Raw genomic sequence first — 24,986 nt, 5'->3', positions numbered from 1 at the left:
ATCCTAGTGTGGAGTGCTTGGCCTCTAGATCTTTATTTTCGTTTCATTGGCTGCTTTATGGAGGCTGTAGTTCGGGTTTGCTCTTAGTGTTCCCCATTGTACCAGTTTGGCCGTTGTAATTTGGGTGCGTGTTGTAACTCCTGACCGGTTGATGGTTTTGTTAATTCAAAGCCAGGCTCTTCACAAGCCTTTGTTCTAAAAAAAGTAAGGATGGCGGCGGAGCTGCGAGACGTCCGACGCGGAGAAGGAAGAAGAGAGGAGAGAGCAAATGGATCCGTTAGATCGAGGGGGTGATTTTGGTGCAATTTATGATGAGGTAGACCTGTCGGCTCCGATGTTGCGGACTGGATATGAGGGGTGCCGATCAGCTCGAACGTTTGAGGCGCTCGTCTGAGTCGGGTTTTACCAGGCGTTCGAGACGGGTTTGGGCAACCCGCTGTGGATGCTGTAAGGTAATTGAATCTGGTTGAATGCTCCTTTTTTGCTAATCACGGAGTGCACCGGTCCATGCATGCATATGCCGCACGAGACGCGCACACACATTATGGCATGCATAGGCCGGCCGCTTTGAGTGTTTTTTGTTTTAGTCGAGCTTGCGGTGTTGAAAAGGAGTAGTCTAGTTGAGGCCGTGCGTACGTCAATTTTGCCATCGTGGAGTAAACGTGACATGCGTCCGCCTCACAACTGGTGCGCATCCGTGCGTTGCACAATCGATGCGGCGGTACATCTGGGCGCATGGAGATGGAACTAACCTTTGTATAAGACCCTAATTAGCTCAAGCCTATTTAGGCTTAGGCTCAAGCTAAGCCTAACTTCATTAACACGCACATACCGTTCCAAGGAAGCACGAGTTCAGCCGGTCCCTTTTTTTTCGGGCAATTCAGAAAGCTTTTATTCATATGAGAGCATTCCTAGGACAGTCAGCCATAAGGCTGATCACTAGGAAGCTAGGAGTTACATCCATCCAACATTCGGTCACATTCAGAATGCAAGCATGCTTAGCACAGAGATGCGCCGGTAAGTTTGCTGACCTATTATGGGAGAAAAAGGGTTTCCCCCGCTTTGTATTCCAAAGCAACCATCCGATACATCCAACGATAGGTGCTGGGGCGGAAGCAGCACAAGCACGCCCAAAAAAAAAGAAAAAGAAAAGGAAAAGAAACAAATGCCGATAACGGCGGATCGACAAAAACGACGAAGCCTCGCGGCCGCTGCGTCCACCGGAGATCCCACCAAGCTCCGAGACTCCGAAGCGCCGGTACCAATCAACACCTCCAAGAAGGAACGCAATGATGACGAGGCTGTTGCCAAGGGTTTCCCCCGGTACGCGGCGAGGAGAGAGGAAGGGTAGCCCCGACGCCCTCCAGGAAGGTCTGGCGGCACCCTCAAGCGCCATCGCGTCGGTGTCGGCCAAACCAACAGGGATTTCTCCCGATCCCATCCTCTACCTCAGGCACTTCGGAGCTCGCCACCAAACCGACCACCACCCAGCGCCAACACGGACACGAAGCTTCCCACGCTGTCTCACCACAGCACCGCAAAGATGGCCTGCACAACGAAGAAGAGGAGCTGGGACTAGTGCAGCAGCACCGTCGGCATACGGGAGGGCCCCACCTCCACCGTCCACGATGGTAGCCGACCGGACGCCATAGCAGGAGCCTACCGAGCCCGTGGCCCCACAGGCCCGGCGGGGCCCTCAAAGGCCCGGACAGCTCCCGCCTTCACGCAGCAGCTGGCATGCCGCCGGCGTCACTGTCCCAGTCCAAGCCGCTCCCCTGCCTTCCCATACGGAGGGCGTCGCGGTCGCACCGGAGTCGACCCGCAAGGACCCAAACAGGACCCTACGGGCCCAGATCAGGGGGTCTGAAATCCCCATATATGGCTTGCACCAAGAACCTATCAAAGCCGAAGAGGAACGTGCGACACCACCTGCACCGCCCCGCCCCTCGGCAAAGTTCAGTGCATCATCCGTCGTGATTTTTACAGTAGCATCATCAGGTGGTCTCGAGCCATAACCAGGTAACATAGCGGCTGCCTTACGCGGAAGCTGAAGGAGGGCAATGGCCTCCTTGATTGCTCTGATAGTTCAGCCGGTCCCTATCTGTCCGAGTTTGAATAGAATTCGCACGTATAATGTACACGCGCGCGCTACGTACGTGTAATTGCCGGCTGGCTGGGTGCATGGTACGCCTCCCTCACGCTGCTGGTGCCTAAACCCAATTAACATGCACCTGCATAATAAGCCTTCTCAAATAAAACCGAGTTTGAATCGAATTCCATAACCGAGTCGTAGGTGGAATGCAGACTAGCGTACGCGCTCTCCATCTACATATACATTGGCATACGCATACGGCCTTGTGAGATCAGAAACCAAAACCAATCTCTCCCTACCTCCGTCTACCTAGCTTTTGCCGATCCATCTCCACGATTTTTCTCGCCGAAACATGGGATGGTCCACCTCAACGCCGCCGGGCATGGGCGTGGCTGCCCTAGACCACGCCGTCACGGCCACACCAGCAGCGCGCAAGAATCAAGGAGCAGCGGCCACTAGCAACGACTCCAACTCCCCAACAGCCAGCCGCTACCACCGCCTCGAGGTGCTCGGCACCGGGACATTCGGCGTCGTCTACCGCGTGAGGGACCGGCGCACGGGAGAGATCGCGGCGATGAAGTGCCTGCGGACGAACGGCGCTCACGGCCGCGACGTCGACCGCTACCTCTCCGACTTCGCGAGCGAGGTCAGCGCCCTCGAGGCGTGCAGCGGCCACCCATCCATCGTGCAGCCGCGCGCCTCCGGCCACCTCCGCGGCGAGGCCTTCCTCGCCATGGAGTTTGTGGGGCCAACTCTCAGACACGTCATCAAGCATGTCCGCTTCGGGAGGAGACACACCGAGCTGGAGGTTCGCCTGCTCATGAGGCAGCTTTGCGCCGGCGCACGGAGGATGAATCGTCTCGGCCTCATGCACCGCGACCTCAAGCCGGAGAACGTGCTTGTCGACGGCCGTGGGAACCTCAAGATCTGCGACCTGGGGTTATCGTGCAGCATGGCCGATGGGCCGCCTTACTCCAACCCCGTCGGGACACGGGGATACCGCGCGCCGGAGCTTCTCCTCGGATGCACGGATTATGATGAGCATGTCGACTCTTGGGCTCTTGGCGTCATGATGGCCGAGCTCCTCGCCGGCAAGCACCCTTTTCATGGGAGGTCAGACACGGAGCACCTCAGCGAGATCTTGGCCCTTCTTGGCATGGCTGACATCAAAGAGTGGTCGGGATACGACGGGCGCCGTTTGCCCAGGGGATGCCAACCAGAAAGCTTTCTGCGCAACAAGTTCCCATGTCCCGCTGAGGCCAGGATCAAAGGCCCGCCGACATTGTCGGAGGCTGGTTTCGAGGTCTTGAGCGGTCTTCTACGATGCAACCCGGAGAAGAGGCTCACGGCAGAGCAGGCGCTCAAGCATCGGTGGTTCAAGGAAGCCAACCCGAGAGCTACAAGGAGCTGACCGGTGAAACAGCACAATCTACAACGGCGTCTGATTCATGTAAACTAGAAATGCAAATATTAATTGTATATGAATTGTATGAATGAGTCTGTATGAGGTGTGAGATAAGCAAGCAGTAGTTTTCCTGTGTACACAATCTACAACGGCATTTGATCCATTTTTAGTGTGGTTTCTTGCTCTTATGCTAAGCACAAATTCCCACAAGATTTATTTGTCCAGTTTTCTGCAACATCCAGACGCATTTCGCATGGCATGGCACGCCAGCCAACAGATTATCAGACGTACCCGCCGTTGACCCGGATGACTTGCCCATTGACCCACTCGGCGGCGTCGGTGCAGAGGAAGCCGACCACCGGTGCGATGTCGCCGGCCTCCCCGAGCCGCTCCATGGGGTTCGTCTCCGCGGTCCGCCTCACGGTCTCGTCGCTCTTCCCGGCGAAGAACATGTCCGTGGCCGTGGCCCCCGGAGCCACGCAGTTGGCCGTGACGCGCGTGCCCTTGAGCTCCTTGGCCATCGTCCGCACCATCGCCTCCACGGCCGCCTTGGACGCCGTGTAGGCGGAGTACCCCGTCGGGTTCGACCCGACCACGGACGACGTCACGGCCACGATCCGGCCGCCGCCGCCGCGGGGCAGCCGGTTGGCAGCCTCGCGGAGGCAGAGGAACGCGCCGCGCGCGTTCACGGCGAGCACGCGGTCGAAGTCCGCCGTGGCGGTGTCGGCGAGGGACGGGTACTTGTCGTCGAGCACGCCGGCGTTGGCGACCAGGATGTGCGGCGCCGCGCAGCCGAAGGCCGACTCGGCGGCGTCGAAGAGGGAGCGCGCGCCGGCCTCCTCGGACACGTCGGCCCTCACGGCCACGGCGCGCGGGAGCTCCGCGGCGAGCGCGTCGGCCTCGGCTGCGCTGGCCGCGTAGCCCAGGACGACGCTCGCGCCGAGGGACGAGAGGTGGGCCGCGATGGCCCGTCCGATGCCGCGCGACGCGCCGGTCACGATGGCCACGCGCCCGCCGAGCGGCAACGCCGCGGGACCCGACGAGCCGGCGACGGCGGCGACGGCCGCGGCCGCAGCTGTGTCAGCGGCAGCAGACATTTGGATCTTGGTGTCTTGCGCTCAGCGCGTGCGTTATCTACTGGTGGTGCGCGCGTGGGCTTCTCGTGTGCGGCGGGCGCGCGCTCCACGTCGTTTCTCGCTGTCAGCTGCACGACGTCTGCATCTATCCATGTATCTTGTGGTTGCAGCCCAGCCACGGGTGGTCCAGAGCACGAGTGGTAACGACGGGGTGACCATGCATGCATTGCGTTGCATAGTGTGGAACTCTCGTGATGATTATTTATTTGGCAACTTCCCTGGCGACAACTGAAATACAGTCTCGACTCTGAAAGGCTACACTTGTTACTTCTCCTAAGATAGTTGAGCCTCCGTTTGCACGAAGTAAACCTTTCATGTACACTTTGATTCAAGGAAAACGTTCACAATCCACACGCCAGCCGAATGCTCGGCCTATCGCGCGCGTCAGCATGGCACCCGCCGGGTTCAGGTCCCGTAACTCGCGTTTCAATCTGTTCCCATACTCATACCCGATCGGGTGCGGGTAATACCCGCGGGTAAAAATGCCCATCTCGGCCATGTTACCTATTTCACGTTTCATCATGTATTTTTCAACATATATGCATATATACACAACATTTCAGCATGCATATTTCAACATTTCAGTGCATATATACCACATTTTAGCATTTGAGCACATATAGTGATGATTTGCTGTGAGATGGAATAAAAAGAATGATATTAATTTTCAGAAATGGATAGCAATAAGCACGAAATAGATGCCACTAAACATCCCGCAAAAAAATGGCTCTATATAGTGTCCATTTATATACATGGATGAGTAGCTTGTAAATGAACTTTTAGAGAAACATTCACATCTATTCTTTTTCACAATTACAAGACAAGCAAGAGGGACACAGTTTTCTCTAATTTTCTTTTATTGAAGGCACTTCTGCAGCCCCTACTTTGAAATAATGAAATGAAGGAGACTATATAATAGGATCAACAAAATCATGAGCTCACAAAACAAGATCAACGCATTTAAAAAAGATCATGTATATGCGTAAGGGGAGAGGGTTTTTGGTCGAGACTAGCGGTTGCGTTAGCCTAGGTTACAATGGCTAGGTTCCATTAGTGAATGACACATGAAGCCTACTGTTAGAAGAAATTAGTATATGGATATGTGGGTACGTGGGTATGGGTATTGCTTTTCCGTACCCATACCCGGCTTACCTGATGGGTATAATTTTTTCTCATTTATAAACCCATGGGTATTTTTTTCCCAAACCCGTATCCTAATAGGGTTTTTACCCACCCGGTTCGCGGATTGCGGGTACCCATTGCCATGTTGACGCGCGTGACCTGTGCGATCTACTTTTATGGTACGGCAACCCTCTCGCGTGGTGGGATGCGTGGCTGATCGGGCCCACCAACATCTCGCCATTAACGCCCTGTGCGGCTGCGCTGCTCCCTCTCTCATCTCGCGGGCCGGCCAGCCGGTCCCCACCCCCGTCGGTCGTCCTCGCTGGCCATCTTCGTCGTCGTTCGCCACTCATGCAACCTGCTGTTTTGCAGCTCTTGACGCGACGGTTTTAGCTTCGGTGGAGATGGCTGCAGCTCACCGGCGGGCGACGCCGCTCATGTCCGTGAGTCGCAGCTCATCGCTCAGATCCCTCACCATTGCAACATCTCGCTTGCCCCGTGTCAGCAAATATGAGCATCGCTTCCAGCAAAAAAAAACGCATCGTTGTGCGATGCAGCAAATCACGATGCGGTTGTAGCTGTACAACACGCGGTGGTAGCGATTTTCAATGCCGGATGTAGCATGTAGCACATATCCACGACGCCGTCCTCGCGCGAGTGTTGCTTGCAGCAGCGCTGCCCGTCCTCGCCGCCTGCGGTCACCATGCTCACCAGCCATGGCTGTAGCAAAAAACGAAGTCGGTTGTAGCAAAAACAAAATCACCATGCGCGGTCACCATGCTCGGCGGTTGCAGCTTTCGCGAACATGGATGAAGCTTTTTCAGTGTACAGTTGTAACATTCGTCAACATATGTCGTCGATGTAGCTCCAGTGTGAAAAGGTTGTAGTTCTGCGTGAATGTGGATGTAGCTTTTACCGGATACGGTTGTAACAAACGACGACGACCACGTTTCTGGCTGCAGCTCCGGTTCCAACAAAAACCATCATCGGATGCTAATAGCCGGTTCCAGCATATTTCAACTTTGTTTCCAGCATCCACATCTGACGATTCGACAAAGATCCATGGTTGGGAAGCACCGCGGCGCGACGAGGGTTTTACAACGCGCTGGTCGCTGCCGCCAATGCTGGTGATCTCCCGCAGCGCAGCAAAATGCGCGTGCGGAGGGTGGGGGTTGTGGCGCCCGACAGGAGACGCATGGAAGGCGCCGACCGCTGGCGAAGCTGCGGCGACTGGCGGCGAATTACTGCGGGGGTCGACGGCGCTTGCCGCAGCCTCTTCTCATTGCGTTGTGCAGCGCTGCAATTTTTTGAGGAAGACGATGGAGAAGAAGGACGAAGGGAGAAGGCACATTCGACGACTAGAATCCTGGGGATCGTACGGTCCTAGGGCGACCGGCGAATCGTTGCGGCCGGCGCAGAGTACTGCCCTTTTGCTAAATGGTCCTCATCGTTTAGCAATTAGCACACAACCCGTAGTCCTCGTTCTGCTTCCTCGCTCTCCAATATTGAACAGAACACTATGATCTCCACTATTGTCTAAAATTAAGAACTTAGGAACAGAACACTATCTGTAGGTGACACAATATTCTAGCACTTCCCAGATTACTGTGGTTGTTTTTTACTCAACTTATTTTAGCTCAGATTGAACCCTCTCAAGAACATATTTTAATGTTAATTAGATTGCTGAAAATGAGTACATAATTCCTAATGCTTCTTCTTTTAGCTTTGCTTCTGAAATCTCAACAGCAAGTTCCTAAATCTTGACTTATATTCACATGCTAACATTCAGAGTCCCTTAGTTAACATATCAGTGTCATATGCTGACCTTCACATGCTGAGTACATGACTAGCAGTTTCACTCAAGAGAAGACTTGCGTCAATTCACACGAAAATTTTAGATAATGCTTAAAATTTTCATGTGAATTCACAGTACTTGTAATTTTTCATGTGAATTCACAGTACATACAAATTTTCATACTGTCAATTAACATTATGTTCTCTAGCATAAATTAACATTATGTTCTCTAGCAGAAGGACCACTACCAGTTCTACTTATCTTATGATGTGTAGGTACTTAGAGATATTACTTAGGATCTTAGCTGAGAAGATCTGCTCTGGCATTGAGCAAACTAGGAGTACTACTGTATGACTTTTTGAGTAAGAAAAACAGGGCATTTCCTTTGCAGGAGATAAAAGATTAATTAACATTGGAGCATATTTGTAGATTGTTTTTGGAATCTGGTGGTCAGTAACAAATTGATTGATAGACGAAAAATAACGCTCTGCCCCCATGTCTCTCTTCCTGGGCGACACGGGCAGCGTTGCCATTCCCTCGCCTAACCCCCTCTCCTCCCGTCTTTCCCTCCCGCCATCGCCGGAGGACTCCGGCGAAGCTAGTGTGGCTGAATATATCTGTATCCAAGGCCATGAGTTGTCTCCTGATGCATGGTCCTGCCTTCCTAGGCATACTGACGTTTACTATTTTGTTTCATTCATATACATCATAAGTAAAGGAAACCTCTAGAGAGACAGAAAGTCATGGTCCTGCCTTCCTAGGCAAACTGAAATTTACTATTTTGTTTCATTGATATACAATGATGAGAAAAGGAGGCCTCTCGAGAGAAAGACAGTCTATGTTATTTAAAGAATTCTACATAAGCAGATTTATATGCCGACACACTCTTTTCAGAGCTAGTGACTTGTTTAGAGGTAATTACAGAGCTACAACATGTAAAGCCACACACTACAGACCCTCCTTCGGGTCTCATCTCTTAATAATGGAACCTCAGGATTGATCTTCCTATGCATGATCTCCTATGAATTGATCTTTATAATACTATTTTTCGACAAAGGATGGATTTTATTGGTCTTTATTTATAATAGTTTCTGCATTATATACTTAATATTTGGTTCTTTTGGATAATCATAATGCAGAGAAAGTTTCAGTTGTTTTACATTGACAAGTCTTCTTTGTTGAGAAGATAAGAGAGAATCGGAGATACAACTTGATAAGGAAGAAAGGAGGAGATAGACTTGGTTACAACAGAATAGATATGCCGCTAAACTACCTCTAGAGATCTCCTCTGTCACGTGTATGCGTATGCTTCATGTATGTTTAACACCCTCCCTTAATCACAACTTGGTCAAGTTGAGATTATGTTTGAAGTCTACAAAGCTTCATATGGGCAAGGCCTTGGTGAATCCATCTGTAATTTGATCTCTGGAATCCACAAAACGAATGTCAAGTTGCTTCTGGGCAACTCTTTCTCTCACAAAGTGAAAATCAATCTTTATATGTTTTGTTCTAGCATGAAAGACTGGATTTGCAGAAAGATAAGTGGCACCAAGGTTGTCACACCAAAGACATGGAACTTGTGTATTTTTCACACCTAGCTCCTTTAACATGGACTGAACCCATATTATCTCTGATGTAGCATTTGCCAATGCTTTATATTCGGCCTCTGTACTTGACCTAGAGACAGTAGCATGTTTTCGTGCACACCATGATATCAAATTAGGTCCAAAAAATATAGCAAATCCACCAGTTGATCACCTGTCATCCAAGCATCCTGCCCAATTAGAGTCAGAGAAGGCACTGACAAGAGTAGAGGGTGATTTGCTGAAATTTAGACCAATGCTGAAATTATTTTTGATGTATCTGACTATACGTTTTGCAGCAGTCAAGTGAACAGTAGTAGGTGCATGAAGAAACTGGCATACTTTGTTAACAGCAAAGGAGATGTCAGGTCTAGTAAGAGTGAGATACTGTAATGCCCCCACTAAACTTCTGTATCTTGTACTGTCCTCTTGATTCAAGAGTGTTCCTTCTGTGAGAGATAATTTTTCTGAACTGGATAATGGAGTAGGTGAGGGTTTACAACCTTGCAAGCCAGCCTTTTTTACCAGATCAGTAGCATACTTTTCTTGAGAGAGATGAAGTCCATCCTTGTGTTTCTTCACCTCAATTCCAAGAAAGAAGTGCAAGTCTCCAAGATCATTCAAGGCAAAATCTGCACCTAAGTCTTTCAGCAGTCCTGTGATTGCCTCATCAGATGAGCTTGTCACAATAATATCATCAACATATTGAAGGAAATATGCCCTAGGGGCAATAATAAAGTTGTTATTTTATATTTCCTTATATCATGATAAATGTTTATTATTCATGCTAGAATTGTATTAACCGGAAACTTGATACATGTGTGAATACATAGACAAAACAAAGTGTCCCTAGCATGCCTCTACTTGACTAGCTCGTTAATCAAAGATGGTTAAGTTTCCTAACCATAGACATCTTTTGTCATTTGATGAACAGGATCACATCATTACGAGAATGATCTGATGGACAAGACCCATCTGTTAGCTTAGCATAATGATCGTTTAGTTTTATTGCTATTGCTTTCTTCATGACTTATACATGTTCCTTTGACTACAAGATTATGCAACTCCCGAATACCGGAGGGGAACATCTTGTGTGCTATCAAACATCACAAGGTAACTGGGTGATTGTAAAGATGCTCTACAGGTGTCTCCGAAGGTGTTTGTTGGGTTGGCATGGATCAAGATTAGGATTTGTCACTCCGTGTATCGGAGAGGTATCTCTGGTCCCTCTCGGTAATGCACATCACTATAAGCCTTGCAAGCAATGTGACTAATGAGTGAGTAAAGAGACTTGCCGGTAACGAGATTGAACTAGGTATGAGGATACCGACGATCGAATCTCGGGCAAGTAACATACCGATGACAAAGGGAACAACATATGTTGTTATGCGGTTTGACCGATAAAGATCTTCGTAGAATATGTAGGAGCCAATATGAGCATCCAGGTTCCACTATTGGTTATTGACCGGAGATGTGTCTCGGTCATGTCTGCATAGTTCTCGAACCCGTAGGGTCCACACGCTTAACGTTCGATGACGATTTGTATTATGAGTTATGTGATTTGATGACCGAAGTTTGTTCGGAGTCCCGGATGATATCACGGACATGACGAAGAGTCTTGAAATGGTTGAGAGGTAAAGATTCATATATAGGACGATGGTATTTGGACACCGGAAGTGTTCCGAGTGATACCGGGTCACCGAAAGTGGTTTCGGGCAACCCCGGGCAAAGATATGGGCTTAATGGGCCCAGTAAGGGAACACACCAGCCCACAAGGGGCTGGTGCACCTCCTATAGGGCCAACCACGTGGGGAGAAAGGGAAAGGAGAGGAGGAAAAGGAAAGTATGAAGTAGGACTCCTACTTCCTTCCCCTCCCCCCTCCTTCCTTTCCCCCTTGTCCAAATATGGTAAGAGGGGAGGGGGGCGCCCTAGGCTGCCTCCCTCCCTCTCCCTCCTTTATATATGTGGGGAGGGAACCCCTAGAACACACATAAATTGTTCCTAGCCGTGTGCGGTGCCCCCCTCCACAGTTACACACCTCGGTCATATCGTCGTAGTGCTTAGGCGAAGCCCTGCGCCTGTAACTTCATCATCACCGTCGCCACGCCGTCGTGCTGATGGAACTCTCCCTCGGCCTCAATTGGATCAAGAGCTCGAGGGACGTCATCGAGCTGAACGTGTGCTGAACACAGAGGTGCCATACGTTCGGTGCTTGGATCGGTTAGATCGCGAAGACGTTTGACTACATCAACCGCGTTACTAAACGCTTCCGCTTTCGGTCTACGAGGGTACGTGGACACACTCTCCCTGGTCGTTGCTATGCTTCTCCTAGATAGATCTTGCGTGATCATAGGAATTTTTTTAAATACTACGTTCCCCAACTGTGGCATCCGAGCCAGGTCTATGCGTAGATGTTATATGCACAAGTAGAACACAAAGAGTTGTGGGCGATAATTGTCATACTGCTTACCAGCAACGTCTTACTTTGATTCAGCGGTATTGTTGGATGAAGCGGCCCGAACCGACATTACATGACCACGTTCATGAGACTAGTTCTACCAACGTGCTTCGCACACAGGTGACTGGCGGGTGTCTGTTTCTCCAACTTTAGTTGAATCAAGTTTGATTATGCCCGGTCCTTGTTGAAGGTTAAAACATCACACTTGACGAAAAATCGTTGTGGTTTTGATGCGTAGGTAAGAACGGTTCTTGCTAGAAGCCCGTAGCAGCCACGTAAAACTTGCAACAACAAAGTACAGGACGTCTAACTTGTTTTTGCAGGGCATGTTGTGATGTGATATGGTCAAGACGTGATGAGATATAAATTGTTATATGAGATGATCATGTTTTATAAAGTTATCGGCAACTGGAAGGAGCCTTATGGTTGTCTCTTTATTTGCATAAAGATGCAAGCGCCATGTAATTGGTTTACTTTATGGCTATGCGATAGCAATAGTTGCAAAAGGCAATAGTTGGCGAGACGACCATGTGACGACACATTGATAGAGATCAAGATGATGGAGATCATGGTGTCATGCCGGTGACGATGGAGATCATGACAGTACTATGGAGATGGAGATTAAAGGCACAAGATGATGATGGCCATATCATGTCACATATTTTGATTGCATGTGATGTTTATCTTTTATGCATCTTATTTTGCTCAGTACGACGGTAGCTTTATAAGATGATCCCTTACTAAAATTTTAAGGTATAAGTGTTCTCCCTGAGTATGCACTGTTGCGACAGTTCTTCGTGCTGAGACACCATGTGATGATTGGGTGTGATAAGCTATACGTTCACATACAACGGGTGCAAGCCATTTTTGCACACGCAGAATACTCGGGTTAAACTTGACGAGCCTCGCATGTGCAGATATGGCCTCGGAACACTGAGACCGAAAGGTCGAACGTGAATCATATAGCAGATATGATCAACATAGTGATGTTCACCATTGAAAACTACTCCATCTCACGTGATGACCAGACATGGTTTAGTTGATATGGATCACGTGATCATTTAGATGACTAGAGGGATGTCTATCTAAGTGGGAGTTCTTAAGTAATATGATTAATTGAACTTTAGTTTATCATGAACTTAGTCCTGATAGTATTTGCATAACTATGTTGTAGATCAATAGCTCGCGATGTGGCTCCCCGTTTATTTTTGATATGTTCCTGGAGAAAAATAAGTTGAAAGATGATAGTAGCAATGATGCGGACTTGGTCCATGATCTGAGGATTATCCTCATTGCTGCACAGAAGAATTATGTCCTTGATGCACCGCTAGGTAACAGACCTATTGCAGGAGCAGATGTAGACGTTATGAACGTTTGAAAAAGCTTGATATGATGACTACTTGATAGTTTAGTGCACCATGCTTTACGGCTTAGAACCGTGACTTCAAAAACGTTTTGAACACCGTGGAGCATATGAGATGTTCCAAGAGATGAAATTGATATTTCAGTCTCATGCCCATGTCGAGAGGTATGAGACCTTTGACAAGTACTTTGCCTACAAGATGGAGGAGAATAGCTCAACAAGTGAGCATGTGCTCAGAATGTCTGAGTACTACAATCACTTGAATCATGTGGGAGTTAATCTTCCCGATAAGATAGTGATTGATAGAGTTCTCTAGTCACTATCACCAAGTTACTAGAACTTCGTGATGAACTATAATATGCAAGGGATAACGGAAACGATCTCTTCGCGATGCTGAAATCGGCGAAGGTAGAAATCAAGAAAAAGCATCAAGTGTTGATGGTTTACAAGACCACTAGTTTCAAGATAAAGGGAAAGGGAAAGAAAGGGAAACTTCAAAAGGAATGACAAGAAAGTTGCCACTCCCATGAAGAAGCCCAAAGCTAGACCCAAGCTTGAAACTGAGTGCTTCTACTGCAAAGGAAATGATCACTGGAAGTGGAAATGCCCTAGATACTTGGCGGATAAGAAGGATGGCAAAGTGAACAAAGGTATATTGGATATACATGTTATTGATGTGTACTTTACTAGTGTTTATAGCAACCCATCGGTATTTGATACTGGTTCAGTTGCTAAGAGTAGTAACTCGAAACGAGAGTTGCAAAATAAACAGAGACTAGTTAAGGGCGAGGTGATGATGTGTGTTGGAAGTGATTCCAAGGTTGATAAGATCAACATCGCACACCCCCTTTACCTTCGGGATTAGTGTTGAACCTAAAATAAATGTTATTTGGTGTTTGCGTTGAGCATTTATATGATTGGATCATGTTTATTGCAATATGGTTATCCATTTAAGTCAAAGAATAATTGTTGTTCTATTTACATGAATAAAACCTTCTATTGTCATACACTCAATATAAATGGTTTATTGAATCTCGATCGTAGTGATACACATATTCATAATATTGGTGCCAAAAGATGCAAAGTTAATAACGATAGTGCAACTTATTTGTGGCACTGCCGTTTAGGTCATATTGGTGTAAAGCGCATGAAGAAACTCCAGGCTGATGGGCTTTTGGAATCACTTGATGCTTGCAAACCATTCCTCATGGGCAAGATGACTAAGACTCCATTCTCCGGAACAATGGAGCGAGCAACTAACTTATTGGAAATAATACATAATGATGTATACGGTCTGATGAGTGTTGAGGCTCGCGACGGGTATCGTTATTTTCTGACCTTCACAAATGATTTAAGCAGATATGGGACACAAGTCTGAAACATTTGAAAAGTTCAAAGAATTTCAGAGTAAAGTGGAGAATCATCGTAACAATAAAATAAAGTTTCTACGATCTGATCGCGGCGGCGAATATTTGAGTTACGAGTTTGGCCTTCATTTAAAACAATGTGGAATAGTTTCACAAACTCATGCCACCTGGAACACCACATCATAATGGTATCTCCGAGCATCGTAACCGTACTTTATTAGATATGGTGTGATCTATGATGTCTCTTACCAAATTACCACTATCGTTTTGGGGTTATGCATTAGAGACAACTGCATTCACGTTAAATAGGGCACCGTCTAAATCCGTTGAGACGACACAGTATGAACCGTGGTTTAGCAAGAAACCTAAGCTGTCATTTCTTAAAGTTTGGGGTTGCAATGCTTATGTGAAAAAGCTTCAGCCTGATAAGCTCGAACCCAAATCAGAGAAGTGCGTCTTCATAGGATACTCAAAAGAAATTGTTGGGTACACCTTCTATCACACATCCGAAGACAAGATCTTTGTTGCTAAGAATGGATCCTTTCTAGAGAAGGAGTTTCTCTCGAAAGAAGTGACTGGGAGGAAAGTAGAACTTCATGAGGTAATTGTACCTGCTCCCGAATTGGAAAGTAGTTCATCACAGAAATCAGTTGCAGTGATTCCTACACCAATTAGTGAGGAAGCTAATGATGATGATCATGAAACTTCAGATCAAGTTACTACTGAACCTCGTAGGTCAACCAGAGTAAGATCCGCACCAGAGTGGTACGGTAATCCTGTTCTGGAAGTCATGTTACTAGACCATGACGAACCTACGAACTATGAGGAAGCGATGATGAGCCCTGCTACCTCTTGAGCATGCGTTGGTTTTCCCTTGAAGAGAAAAGGGTGATCCAGCAAAGTAGCGTAAGTATTTCCCTCAATTAATGAGAACCAAGGTATCAATCTAGTAGGAGATTACACGCAAGTCACCTAGTACCTGCACAAACAATCAAGAACCTTGCAACCAACACGATAAAGGGGTTGTCAATCCCTTCACGGTCACTCGCAAAAGTGAGATCTAATAAAGATAGTAAAGTAAATATTTTTGGTATTTTTGTTGTATAGATTGGAAAGTAAAGATTGCAAAATAAATTAAATAGGAAACTAGAATTGTAGATCGGAAACTTATATGATGTAAAATAGACCCGGGGGCCATAGGTTTACTAGTGGCTTCTCTCATGATAGCATGTATTACGGTGGGTGAACAAATTACTGCCGAGCAATTGATAGAAAATCGCATAGTTATGAGAATATCTAGGCAATGATAATGAATATAGGCATCACGTCCGTGTCAAGTAGACCGAAACGATTCTGCATCTACTACTATTACTCCACACATCGACCACTATCCAGCATGCATCTTGAGTATTAAGTTCATAAGAACAGAGTAACACATTAAGCAAGATGACATGATGTAGAGGGATAAACTCAAACAATATGATATAAACCCCATCTTTTTATCCTCGATGGCAACAATACAATACGTGCCTTGCTGCCCCTACTGTCACTGGGAAAGGACACCGCAAGATTGAACCCAAAGCTAAGCACTTCTCCCATTGCAAGAAAGATCAATCTAGTAGGCCAAACTAAACCCATAATTCGAAGAGACTTGCAAAGATATCAAATCATGCATATAAAAATTTAGAGAAGAACCAAATATTATTCATAGATAATCTTGATCATATATCCACAATTCATCGGATCTCGGCAAACACACCGCAAAAAGTATTAAATCGTATAGATCTCCAAGAACATCGAGGAGAACTTTGTATTGAGAATCAAAGAGAGAGAAGAAGCCATCTAGCTAATAACTATGGACCCAAAGGTCTGTGGTAAACTACTCACGCTTCATCGGAGAGGCTATGGTGTTGATGTAGAAGCCCTCCGTGATCGATTCCCCCTCCGTCTGATCACCGGAAAAGGCTCCAAGATGGGATCTCCCGGGTACAGAAAGTTGCGGCGGTGGAAAAGTGGTTTCATGGCTCTCCCTGATGTTTTTAGGGTATAAGAGTATATATATAGGCGAAAGAAGTACGTCGGTGGAGCTTCGTGGGGCCCATGAGGGTGGGGGCGCGCCTACCCCCTGGGCGCGCCCTCTTGCCTCGTGGCTGCCTCGCGGAGTTCCAGACTTCAACTCCAAGTCTTCTGGATTGCGTTTGTTCCAAGAAAGATCCTCGCGAAGGTTTCATTCCGTTTGGTATTCCTTTTCTGCAAAACACTGAAATAGGCAAAAAAACAGAAACTGACACTAGGCCTTCGGTTAATAGGTTAGTCCCAAAAATAATATAAAAGAGTATATTAAAGCCCATTAAACATCCAGAATAGATAATATAATAGCATGGAACAATAAAAAACTATAGATACGTTGGAGACGTATAAGCATCCCCAAGCTTAATTCCTGCTTGTCCTCGAGTAGGTAAATGATAAAAACAGAATTTTTGATGTGGAATGCTACCTAACATATTTTTCAATGTAATTTTCTTTATTGTGGCATGAATGTCCAGATCCATAAGATTCAAAATAAAAGTTTAATATTGACATAAAAACAATAATACTTCAAGCATACTAATAAATCAATCATGTCTTCTCAAAATAACGTGGCCAAAGAAAGTTTTCCCTACAAAATCATATAGTCTGGCTATGCTCTATCTTCGTCACACAAAGTATTTAATCATGGACAACCCTGATGACAAGCCAATCAATTGTTTCATACTTTTGATGTTCTCAAACTTTTTCAATCTTCACGCAATACATGAGCGTGAGCCATGGACATAGCACTATAGGTGGAATAGAATGGTGGTTGTGGAGAAGACAAAAAGGAGAAGATAGTCTCACATCAACTAGGCGTATCAACGGGCTATGGAGATGCCCATCAATAGATATAAATGTGAGTGAGTAGGGATTGCCACGCAACGGATGCACTAGAGCTATAAGTGTATGAAAGCTCAACAAAAAGAAACTAAGTGGGTGTGCATCCAACTTGCTTGCTCACGAAGACCTAGGGCAATTTGAGGAAGCCCATCATTGGAATATACAAGCCAAGTTCTATAATGAAAAATTTCCCACTAGTATATGAAAGTGACAACATAGGAGACTCTCTAGCATGAAGATCATAGTGCTACTTTGAAGCACAAGTGTGGTAAAAGGATAGTAGCATTGCCCCTTCTCTCTTTTTCTCTCATTTTTTTATTTGGGCCTTTCTCTTTTTTTATGGCCTCTTTTTTTTCGTCCAGAGTCTCATCCCGACTTGTGGGGGAATCATAGTCTCCATCATCCTTTCCTCACTAGGACAATGCTCTAATAAAGATCATCACACTTTTATTTACTTACAACTCAAGAATTACAACTCAATACTTAGAACAAAATATGACTCTATGTGAATGCCTCCGGCGGTGTACCGGGATGTGCAATGATTCAAGAGTGACATGTATGAAAAATTATGAACGGTGGCTTTGCCACAAATACGATGTCAACTGCATGATCATGCAAAGCAATATGACAATGATGGAGCGTGTCGTAATAAACGGAACGGTGGAAAGTTGCATGGAAATATATCTCGGAATGGCTATGGAAATGCCATAATAGGTAGGTATGGTGGCTGTTTTGAGGAAGGTATATGGTGGGTGTATGATACTAGCGAAAGTTGCGCGGTATTAGAGAGGCTAGCAATGGTGGAAGGGGAAGAGTGCGTATAATCCATGGACTCAACATTAGTCATAAAGAACTCACATACTTATTGCAAAAATCTATTAGTTATTGAAACAAAGTACTACACGCATGCTCCTAGGGGGATAGATTGGTAGGAAAATACCATCGCTCGTCCCCGACCACCACTCATAAGGAAGACAGTCAATAAATAAATCATGCTCCGACTTCATCACATAATGGTTCACCATACGTGCATGCTACGGGAATCACAAACTTTAACACAAGTATCTCTCAAATTCACAACTACTCAACTAGTATGACTCTAATATCACCATCTTCATATCTCAAAACAATCATAATGAATCAAACTTCTCATAGTATTCAATGCACTTTATATGATAGTTTTTATTATACCCATCTTGGATGCTCATCATATTAGGACTAGTTTTATAGCCAAAGCAAATTACCATGCTGTTCAAAAAGACTCTCAAAAATATATAAGTGAAGCATGAGAGATCAATAATTTCTATAAAATAAAACCACCACCGCGCTCTAAAAAGATATAAGTGAAGCACTAGAGCAAAATTATCTAGCTCAAAAGATATAAGTGAAGCACATAGAGTATTCTAATAAATTCCGATTCATGCGTGTCTCTCCAAAAGGTGTATACAGCAAGGATGATTGTGTCAAACTAAAAAGCAAAGACTCAAATCATACAAGACGCTCCAAGCCAAACACATATCATGTGGTGAATAAAAATATAGCCTCAAGTAAAGTTACCGATAGACGAAGACGAAAGAGGGGATGCCTTCCGGGGCATCCCCAAGCTTAGGCTTTTGGTTGTCCTTGAATTTTACCTTGGGGTGCCTTGGGCATCCCCAAGCTTAGGTTCTTGCCACTCCTTATTCCAAAATCCATCAAATCTTTACTCAAAACTTGAAAACTCCACAACACAAAACTTAAACAGAAAATCTCATGAGCTCCGTTAGTATAAGAAAATAAACCACCACTTTAAGGTACTATAATGAACTCATTCTTTATTTATATTGGAGTTAAATCTACTGTATTCCAACTTCTCTATGGTTCATACCCCCGATACTACTCATAGATTCATCAAAATAAGCAAACAACACACGAAAAACAGAATCTGTCAAAACAGAACAGTCTGTAGCAATCTGTATCAAACGAATACTTATGGAACTCCAAAAATTCTGAAATAAATTGGTGGACGTGAGGAATTTGTCTATTAATCATCTGCAAAAATAATCAACCTAAAAGCACTCTCCAGTAAAAATGGCATCTAAACTCGTGAGCGCAAAAATTTCTGTTTTTTACAGCAAGATTGAAAAGACTTCACCCATGTCTTCCCAAAGGTTCTACTTGGCACAAACACTAATTAAAACATAAAACCACATATAAACAGAGGATAGATGAATTATTTATTACTAAACAGGAACAAAAAGCAAAGAACAAAATTAAAATTGGGTTGCCTCCTAACAAGCGCTATCATTTAACGCCCCTAGCTAGGCATAAAAACAAGAATAGATCTAAGTAGTGTGATCTTCTCCCTTTTGGTGGTAAAGAGAAAGTTTCTTATCTAAAGCACTTATCTTTCTATTTTGTGAAAGCACGTGGCAATTAATGGTAGAAGAAAGATTAAGCACACTACGAAAATTTGCATCTAAACCAGCCTTCATCTCTTTGATAATTTCATTCTGATAAAAACACAAAAGAGAAGTAGATTCAACCTTTTCACTCATAGTGTCGTGGAATTGTCATGGCAGATGTCCTAGTGAAAGGACTTAGTTGTGGAGCCATGGCGATGAGGTTAGCTTAAAGTGGTTAAACGGGACAAAGGACACGAGGAGTTTATACTGGTTCGGCCCCTTGCTGTGAAGGTAAAAGCCTAATCTAGTTTGAGGTGGTATTGCTAGGGTTTTGATTACCAGGGAGCGAATACGCTTTGCCTGGCTTTCGATCTGTTGTTTCTTGCCCTAAGCCGCTGCCGGGTCGTCCCCTTATATACATGGGTTGACGCCCTACGGCCTACAGAGTCCCGGCCGGCTCATAAAAACGTGTCCGGCTCGGTGACTTATCTTACATGCCTTACAATACAAGTTACATATACATGGCGGTTTACACTTACGGGCCTTAAGCTGCCTTCGGGTTTGGGCCTTTTAATAAGCCTGTTATGAACCGCCATCTTCAATATACTCTTGGGCTTCATTTAGATGAACCGCCATCGGGATAACCCGGCCCCTCCTGGGCGGGTCATATCCAACAGTCATATCCCCAACATTAGGCCCCAGGTTGATTTGAACTTGTTCATGTCAATCTTCAATACTTTGAAAAAATCCTTCTTCATCTTCCTGTGAAATATTGTAACCCGCCATGACGTCACCTTCTGAAATTGGGGTAACCCGCTATGACGTCACCTGTTATTAATTCCACATACGGCCCAAATCTTAATAAATCTTCTTTTTAATGAACCTCCGAAAATCAAGGCGCTCGCGCCGTCACATATCCATTTCCTTGTCTCATTGATTCCCGCGCCTACCGTTTATCCTTCCAGTCCTATAAATAAGGCCACGGGTCCTCTTTCCATTCTCCCCCTTCTCTTTCTCGTCTTCGTCTTCCTCCTCGCAACGCACCAGCGCGCCCGAGCTCTGCCGCCGTCGACCTTCGTCCACTGCCTCGACTCCGGCCGCTGCATCACCCTGAATGGACCAGAACGCCGCGGCGCCCCTCCGCTATCCATCAGGACCGGTAAGCCTTCACCTTTCCTCGTAAAAGATCTGTCCTTAGGGTTTCCTTGTTCGTCAGTGTTCATCACCGTTCCTCTTTCTCCTTCTAGATCGCATAGCTTTGATTTGAAAATAACACAGGTCCTGCACGGTAGCAGTTTTAGCACTAGTTTTTTGACACTAGAACATATCCTCATTACAGCAGATCTCATCTGGGCACCCCCACCTTTCTGCTGCCGCCACCTTAGGTTTAGAATTTATTTTCTTTTTCTGAACTGTCGTAGATCCAATCTTATAGCTTTAATCTGTGAAACCTGTTTGTCCCAACACTTAGTAAAATTTCACTCCGTCAGATCTTAGTTAACAGTAGTTGTCATGGCGGCTTACATCACCGGCTTATAAATGCCCACATATCATTAGTCCCCGTTTTAAGCCGCCATTCTGAACATATACTGCAGCTTTTTAACTTGCGGCTTAATGAATCAATTTGAACCGGCAAAACTTTTTCTTTCCTTTAGGTTTCTCTTTTCATGATGCTGCCGAAGACAGTCACTTCGTGTAACTGGGTTCCCTCCATTGTCACTGAGAACACCTTCAAAGACTTTGTCAAAATTGGGTACTTGCCAGCAAAGAGTGTCATGCATTATCGCGCCCCTGTTCCAGGTGAAGAATGACCTCCGCCAAAGGATGACGAAGTCATTGTTTTTATTGACCACATGAATCGGGGCTTCTCACCGCCCGGCTCTAAATTTTTCCGAGACGTTCTGCACTTCTTTCAACTCCATCCTCAAGACATTGGACCTAATTCCGTGTCAAATATCTGCAACTTTCAAGTCTTTTGTGAAGTATACCTTCAAGAGGAGCCCAGTGTCGAACTCTTTAAGGAATTTTTCTATTTGAACTGCCAAAATGAGTTCACGAACGGGCCCAACTTAGAACTTGGCGGAATCCCAATTCAACGCAGAAGAGACGCCATCTTCCCTTGTGCGTGCCTGCCGAGTCACCCCAAGGATTGGAATCAGACATGGTTTTACTGCAAGGATACCTCTCCGGCTGACGAGAATCCATTGCCGGGTTATCGTGCTGAATGTCTTGACCCGAAGCATAATCTTCCGGAAAAGCTTTCAGCCACTAAACATAGAAAACTTGCACCCACCATTGCAAAGGTTAAGGCCTTGCTGGGAAACGGATTAACTGGCATTGACTTGGTCCAGTGCTGGGTCTCGTGGCGAATCATACCCTTGAGCCGCCGGTCCGGCTTAATGTGCGCTTATACAGGCGGTACCAAAGATCCATTACGCCACAGCCCCTTGCGTTTGACTAATGACGCAATTACCGATATGGTTAAAACTCTTCTGAATGAAGATTCCGAAGACTGCAGCAAAGTGGGTCTAAACCCTTTCTGCAAGCTTAATCCGCCGCCAGATGTAAGTCTCTAATTTACTTTACCTTTATCTCATTATTCAAATATTGTGTTAACTCAACCTTGCTGACATTTATAGGCTAAGTCGGATTTTTGCAAGGCAAAATATGACCATGAAGCTGCCAAAAAGGCCAGGGCTGCCAAGAAAGTCGCCAAGAAAAACACCAAGAAGCATAAGAAGAAACCAACTGCCTCTGAAATGCTTGAGCTAGATGACACCTCCAAGTCGGAGGTAGCCCTTGACTCTCTTGGCTCCTTTTTCAATTATCTTATTGACATTGATTACTCTCAGGATGATACGGGGGCCAGCCAAGCAGTTGAAGAAGAGGTAACTATTATTTCCTCCGACTCAGAGCCTTTGCCAAGAGAGAAATTTCGACAAGTAACCCAGAAAGTAAGGTTTTCACACCCCTTAGCTCATTTGGATCCTCACTTTCTTTTGAAGCAACAGTAGCACGAGAGCCGGCGCCAGACTCGGAACAGCGGAGGTGAAGAATTGTCCTCCGGCTTACCGAATACTCCGGTTCCACGGAAACGCCAAAATGAGGTTCTTCCAAACTTAACTTCTTTTTACCCACTGGCGGGTCTCTTTCGCCAGCCACTCAATTCCTCTGATTCAAAATACCAGGAGATTTCTCGTTCTTCCTCTGGCGATTCATCATAGACCCAGCTGCCAGCTTTCAAGACTGCCCCTGGGTAACAATAACCAACTTTATTCTGTTCCTCTTTATACTCTGATAACTATACTGACTTGTCACGACCCATGTAGTGGACAAGCAAAGCCTAGCAAGAAGGCCAGGGTGACCAAGCCAACTGAGGCTCCTAAAGTTGTTGAAACGGAGCAGCAAGTCTCTGCACCTGAAGCTTCTGAAAAACAGCCAGACGAACCTACCTCTGATGCTCCACCTGAAATTCCTGATCCCTCCATTGATCATACCAACACCGAATCTTTGATCACTGAACCGTCAAGCTCACCTAAGCTGTCAGAGACTCATACTAATGATGTTCTGATCACTGGCTCCGGTTTTATAGAACTGAGAAATCCAACTATCTTAACCAAACAATCCGCCAAACAAGAGGTTATTGAAAGGCGGAAAGTGAGGTTTGATGTCTCCCACTATGCACAATTGAGCAGCAGTGAAATATTGTCTGGCTATCTGAACCAAGTACACTCCAGCCGCGATCTTGAAATTGAGATGGTGAAGCAGATGCATCAGAAACATGTGATATGAATTCCTGCTTAAATAAATTATATACATCCTGCCAGCCCCCAAGTCTTACTGGCTATGATAAAATTGAATAGGCTGTAGACTTAGTAGAACTGTGAACATCTGTAGTGGAATCCGTCAAAAGCCGGCTTGTACCTTTATAATTAAGCCGGATTTCATCAATTAACATTGCACCCGTAGCCCCCAAGGTCTGGTTTAATCAGCATGAATGAGCCGGTCCTGTTTACCATTGTTGAAGAAAGGAGAGCTTATCTGTGTAGCCCCCATGAGTCGGCTGTGATTGTTTACAGCACAACCGGGTTATCATAAAGTAGTAAGAAGATACAAGCGATATGCATTAGCCCCCAAGTGCCAAGTAGTCTTGCTTGCAAAGTGCTTGGGACTTTATTCAGAAGAGCCGTTTACTTGAAGAAATTCTTTGACAGACATTAGCCCCCAAGTGCCAAGTGTTGTTGCTTGCAAAAGACTTGGGACTTATACTCTTGTAATCCGGATATAAATGTATTTGTAATTCTATGTTTGTAAAGAATACCACTGCTGAACTTCAATCACAACTGACCCGGCTGGAAAACCAAGAATCTGAAACCCGGAAAGCTGATTCAAAATTCCAATTTAGCGTGGCTGAGATGGAAAAGCTGAAGACCAGTTTTGAGGCGGAACGAAACACTTGGGCTAAAGAGAAAACTGCTTTAACGCAACGCTCTGAAAAAGCAGAGGCAGCTCTTCAAGAGGTGACCACTGAGCTCACCGGCTTAAGACACCGTGTATCTCAGATGGTTTTTGCTATCTTTGGTGAGTCGCCTTGCTAGTCATCAAAAGTGAATCCTTGTCGTGATAATATAAACCGCCATTAACCAATCTGTGATTTATTCAGGTCCCAGGAGCAGCAACCTTAACCAAGACATGCTTGTGAAGCTCAAAGCTGTCTACACACTTGTCGAACAGCTGTACACCGGAGCTCAACGTGCATTGGCCGCAATTTCTCCAACGAATCAAGCGCCTACCCTTTTGATAGATGTCTTGAAAAAACTTTCTGTGCTGCCTGCCAGGTTTGATGAAATGAAACGGTCGTTTGCAAGAGCCGGTGCCATGACGGCTTTGAGCCGGGCGAAGGCATGGGTACCAGAGCTTGACCCGTCTGAGGTAGCCACTGGATACCCAAGCTTGAAAGAAGATGGCACTTCATTTGATTAGAAGGACTACTCGGCTTGCGTGAAAGAAATACGTCCAATGGCGACTCTGATTGCCAATGACTCGGACCTTACAAAGTACCATCCGGCTTATAACAAGGAGAATCAGAAGATGCCGACCCTGGCTTATAGAGTGATGGATTTAATCCCCCCAATTCGTAAGCACACTTTCGCCCCTGAAGTTGAGCCGTCTGATCTTATAGATGACGAGGCTGAATTTCAAGCTTTATTTGGCATCGATTGGTCATCACCAAATTTTCAGACGGCGGAGGAGGACGAAGAACCGGAAAGGGATGACCTAGAGGCCTCCAATCAGCAAGGCCACGAAGAATGAACCGCCAAGCAGTTTATATATTGGTCCCTCTAAAAACACTTGATCTTATTTGGC

At 45.9% G+C, this 24,986-nt stretch overlaps 2 protein-coding genes across 2 annotated transcripts; one reads left to right on the top strand and one right to left on the bottom strand.

Moving 5' to 3' along the window:
- The first annotated feature begins 2,444 nt into the window (after nt 1–2,444).
- Nucleotides 2,445–3,503, top strand: LOC109773639 (putative cyclin-dependent kinase F-2). Its single transcript, XM_020332343.4, has one exon. It carries the CDS (start codon nt 2,445–2,447, stop codon nt 3,501–3,503), a length of 1,059 nt encoding a protein of 352 aa, XP_020187932.1.
- Nucleotides 3,504–3,543: 40 nt separating this feature from the next.
- Nucleotides 3,544–4,740, bottom strand: LOC109773627 (NADPH-dependent aldehyde reductase-like protein, chloroplastic). Its single transcript, XM_020332333.4, has one exon. The coding sequence runs from the start codon at nt 4,592–4,594 to the stop codon at nt 3,779–3,781; it is 816 nt and encodes a 271-aa protein (XP_020187922.1). The 5' UTR covers nt 4,595–4,740; the 3' UTR covers nt 3,544–3,778.
- Nucleotides 4,741–24,986: the final 20,246 nt, after the last annotated feature.

Source organism: Aegilops tauschii, chromosome 1 (assembly GCF_002575655.3).
Source record: "Aegilops tauschii subsp. strangulata cultivar AL8/78 chromosome 1, Aet v6.0, whole genome shotgun sequence".
Lineage (NCBI taxonomy): Eukaryota > Viridiplantae > Streptophyta > Magnoliopsida > Poales > Poaceae > Aegilops > Aegilops tauschii.
Note: the sequence above shows the minus strand (reverse complement) of the source record. Positions and strands in the feature narration are given on the sequence as shown.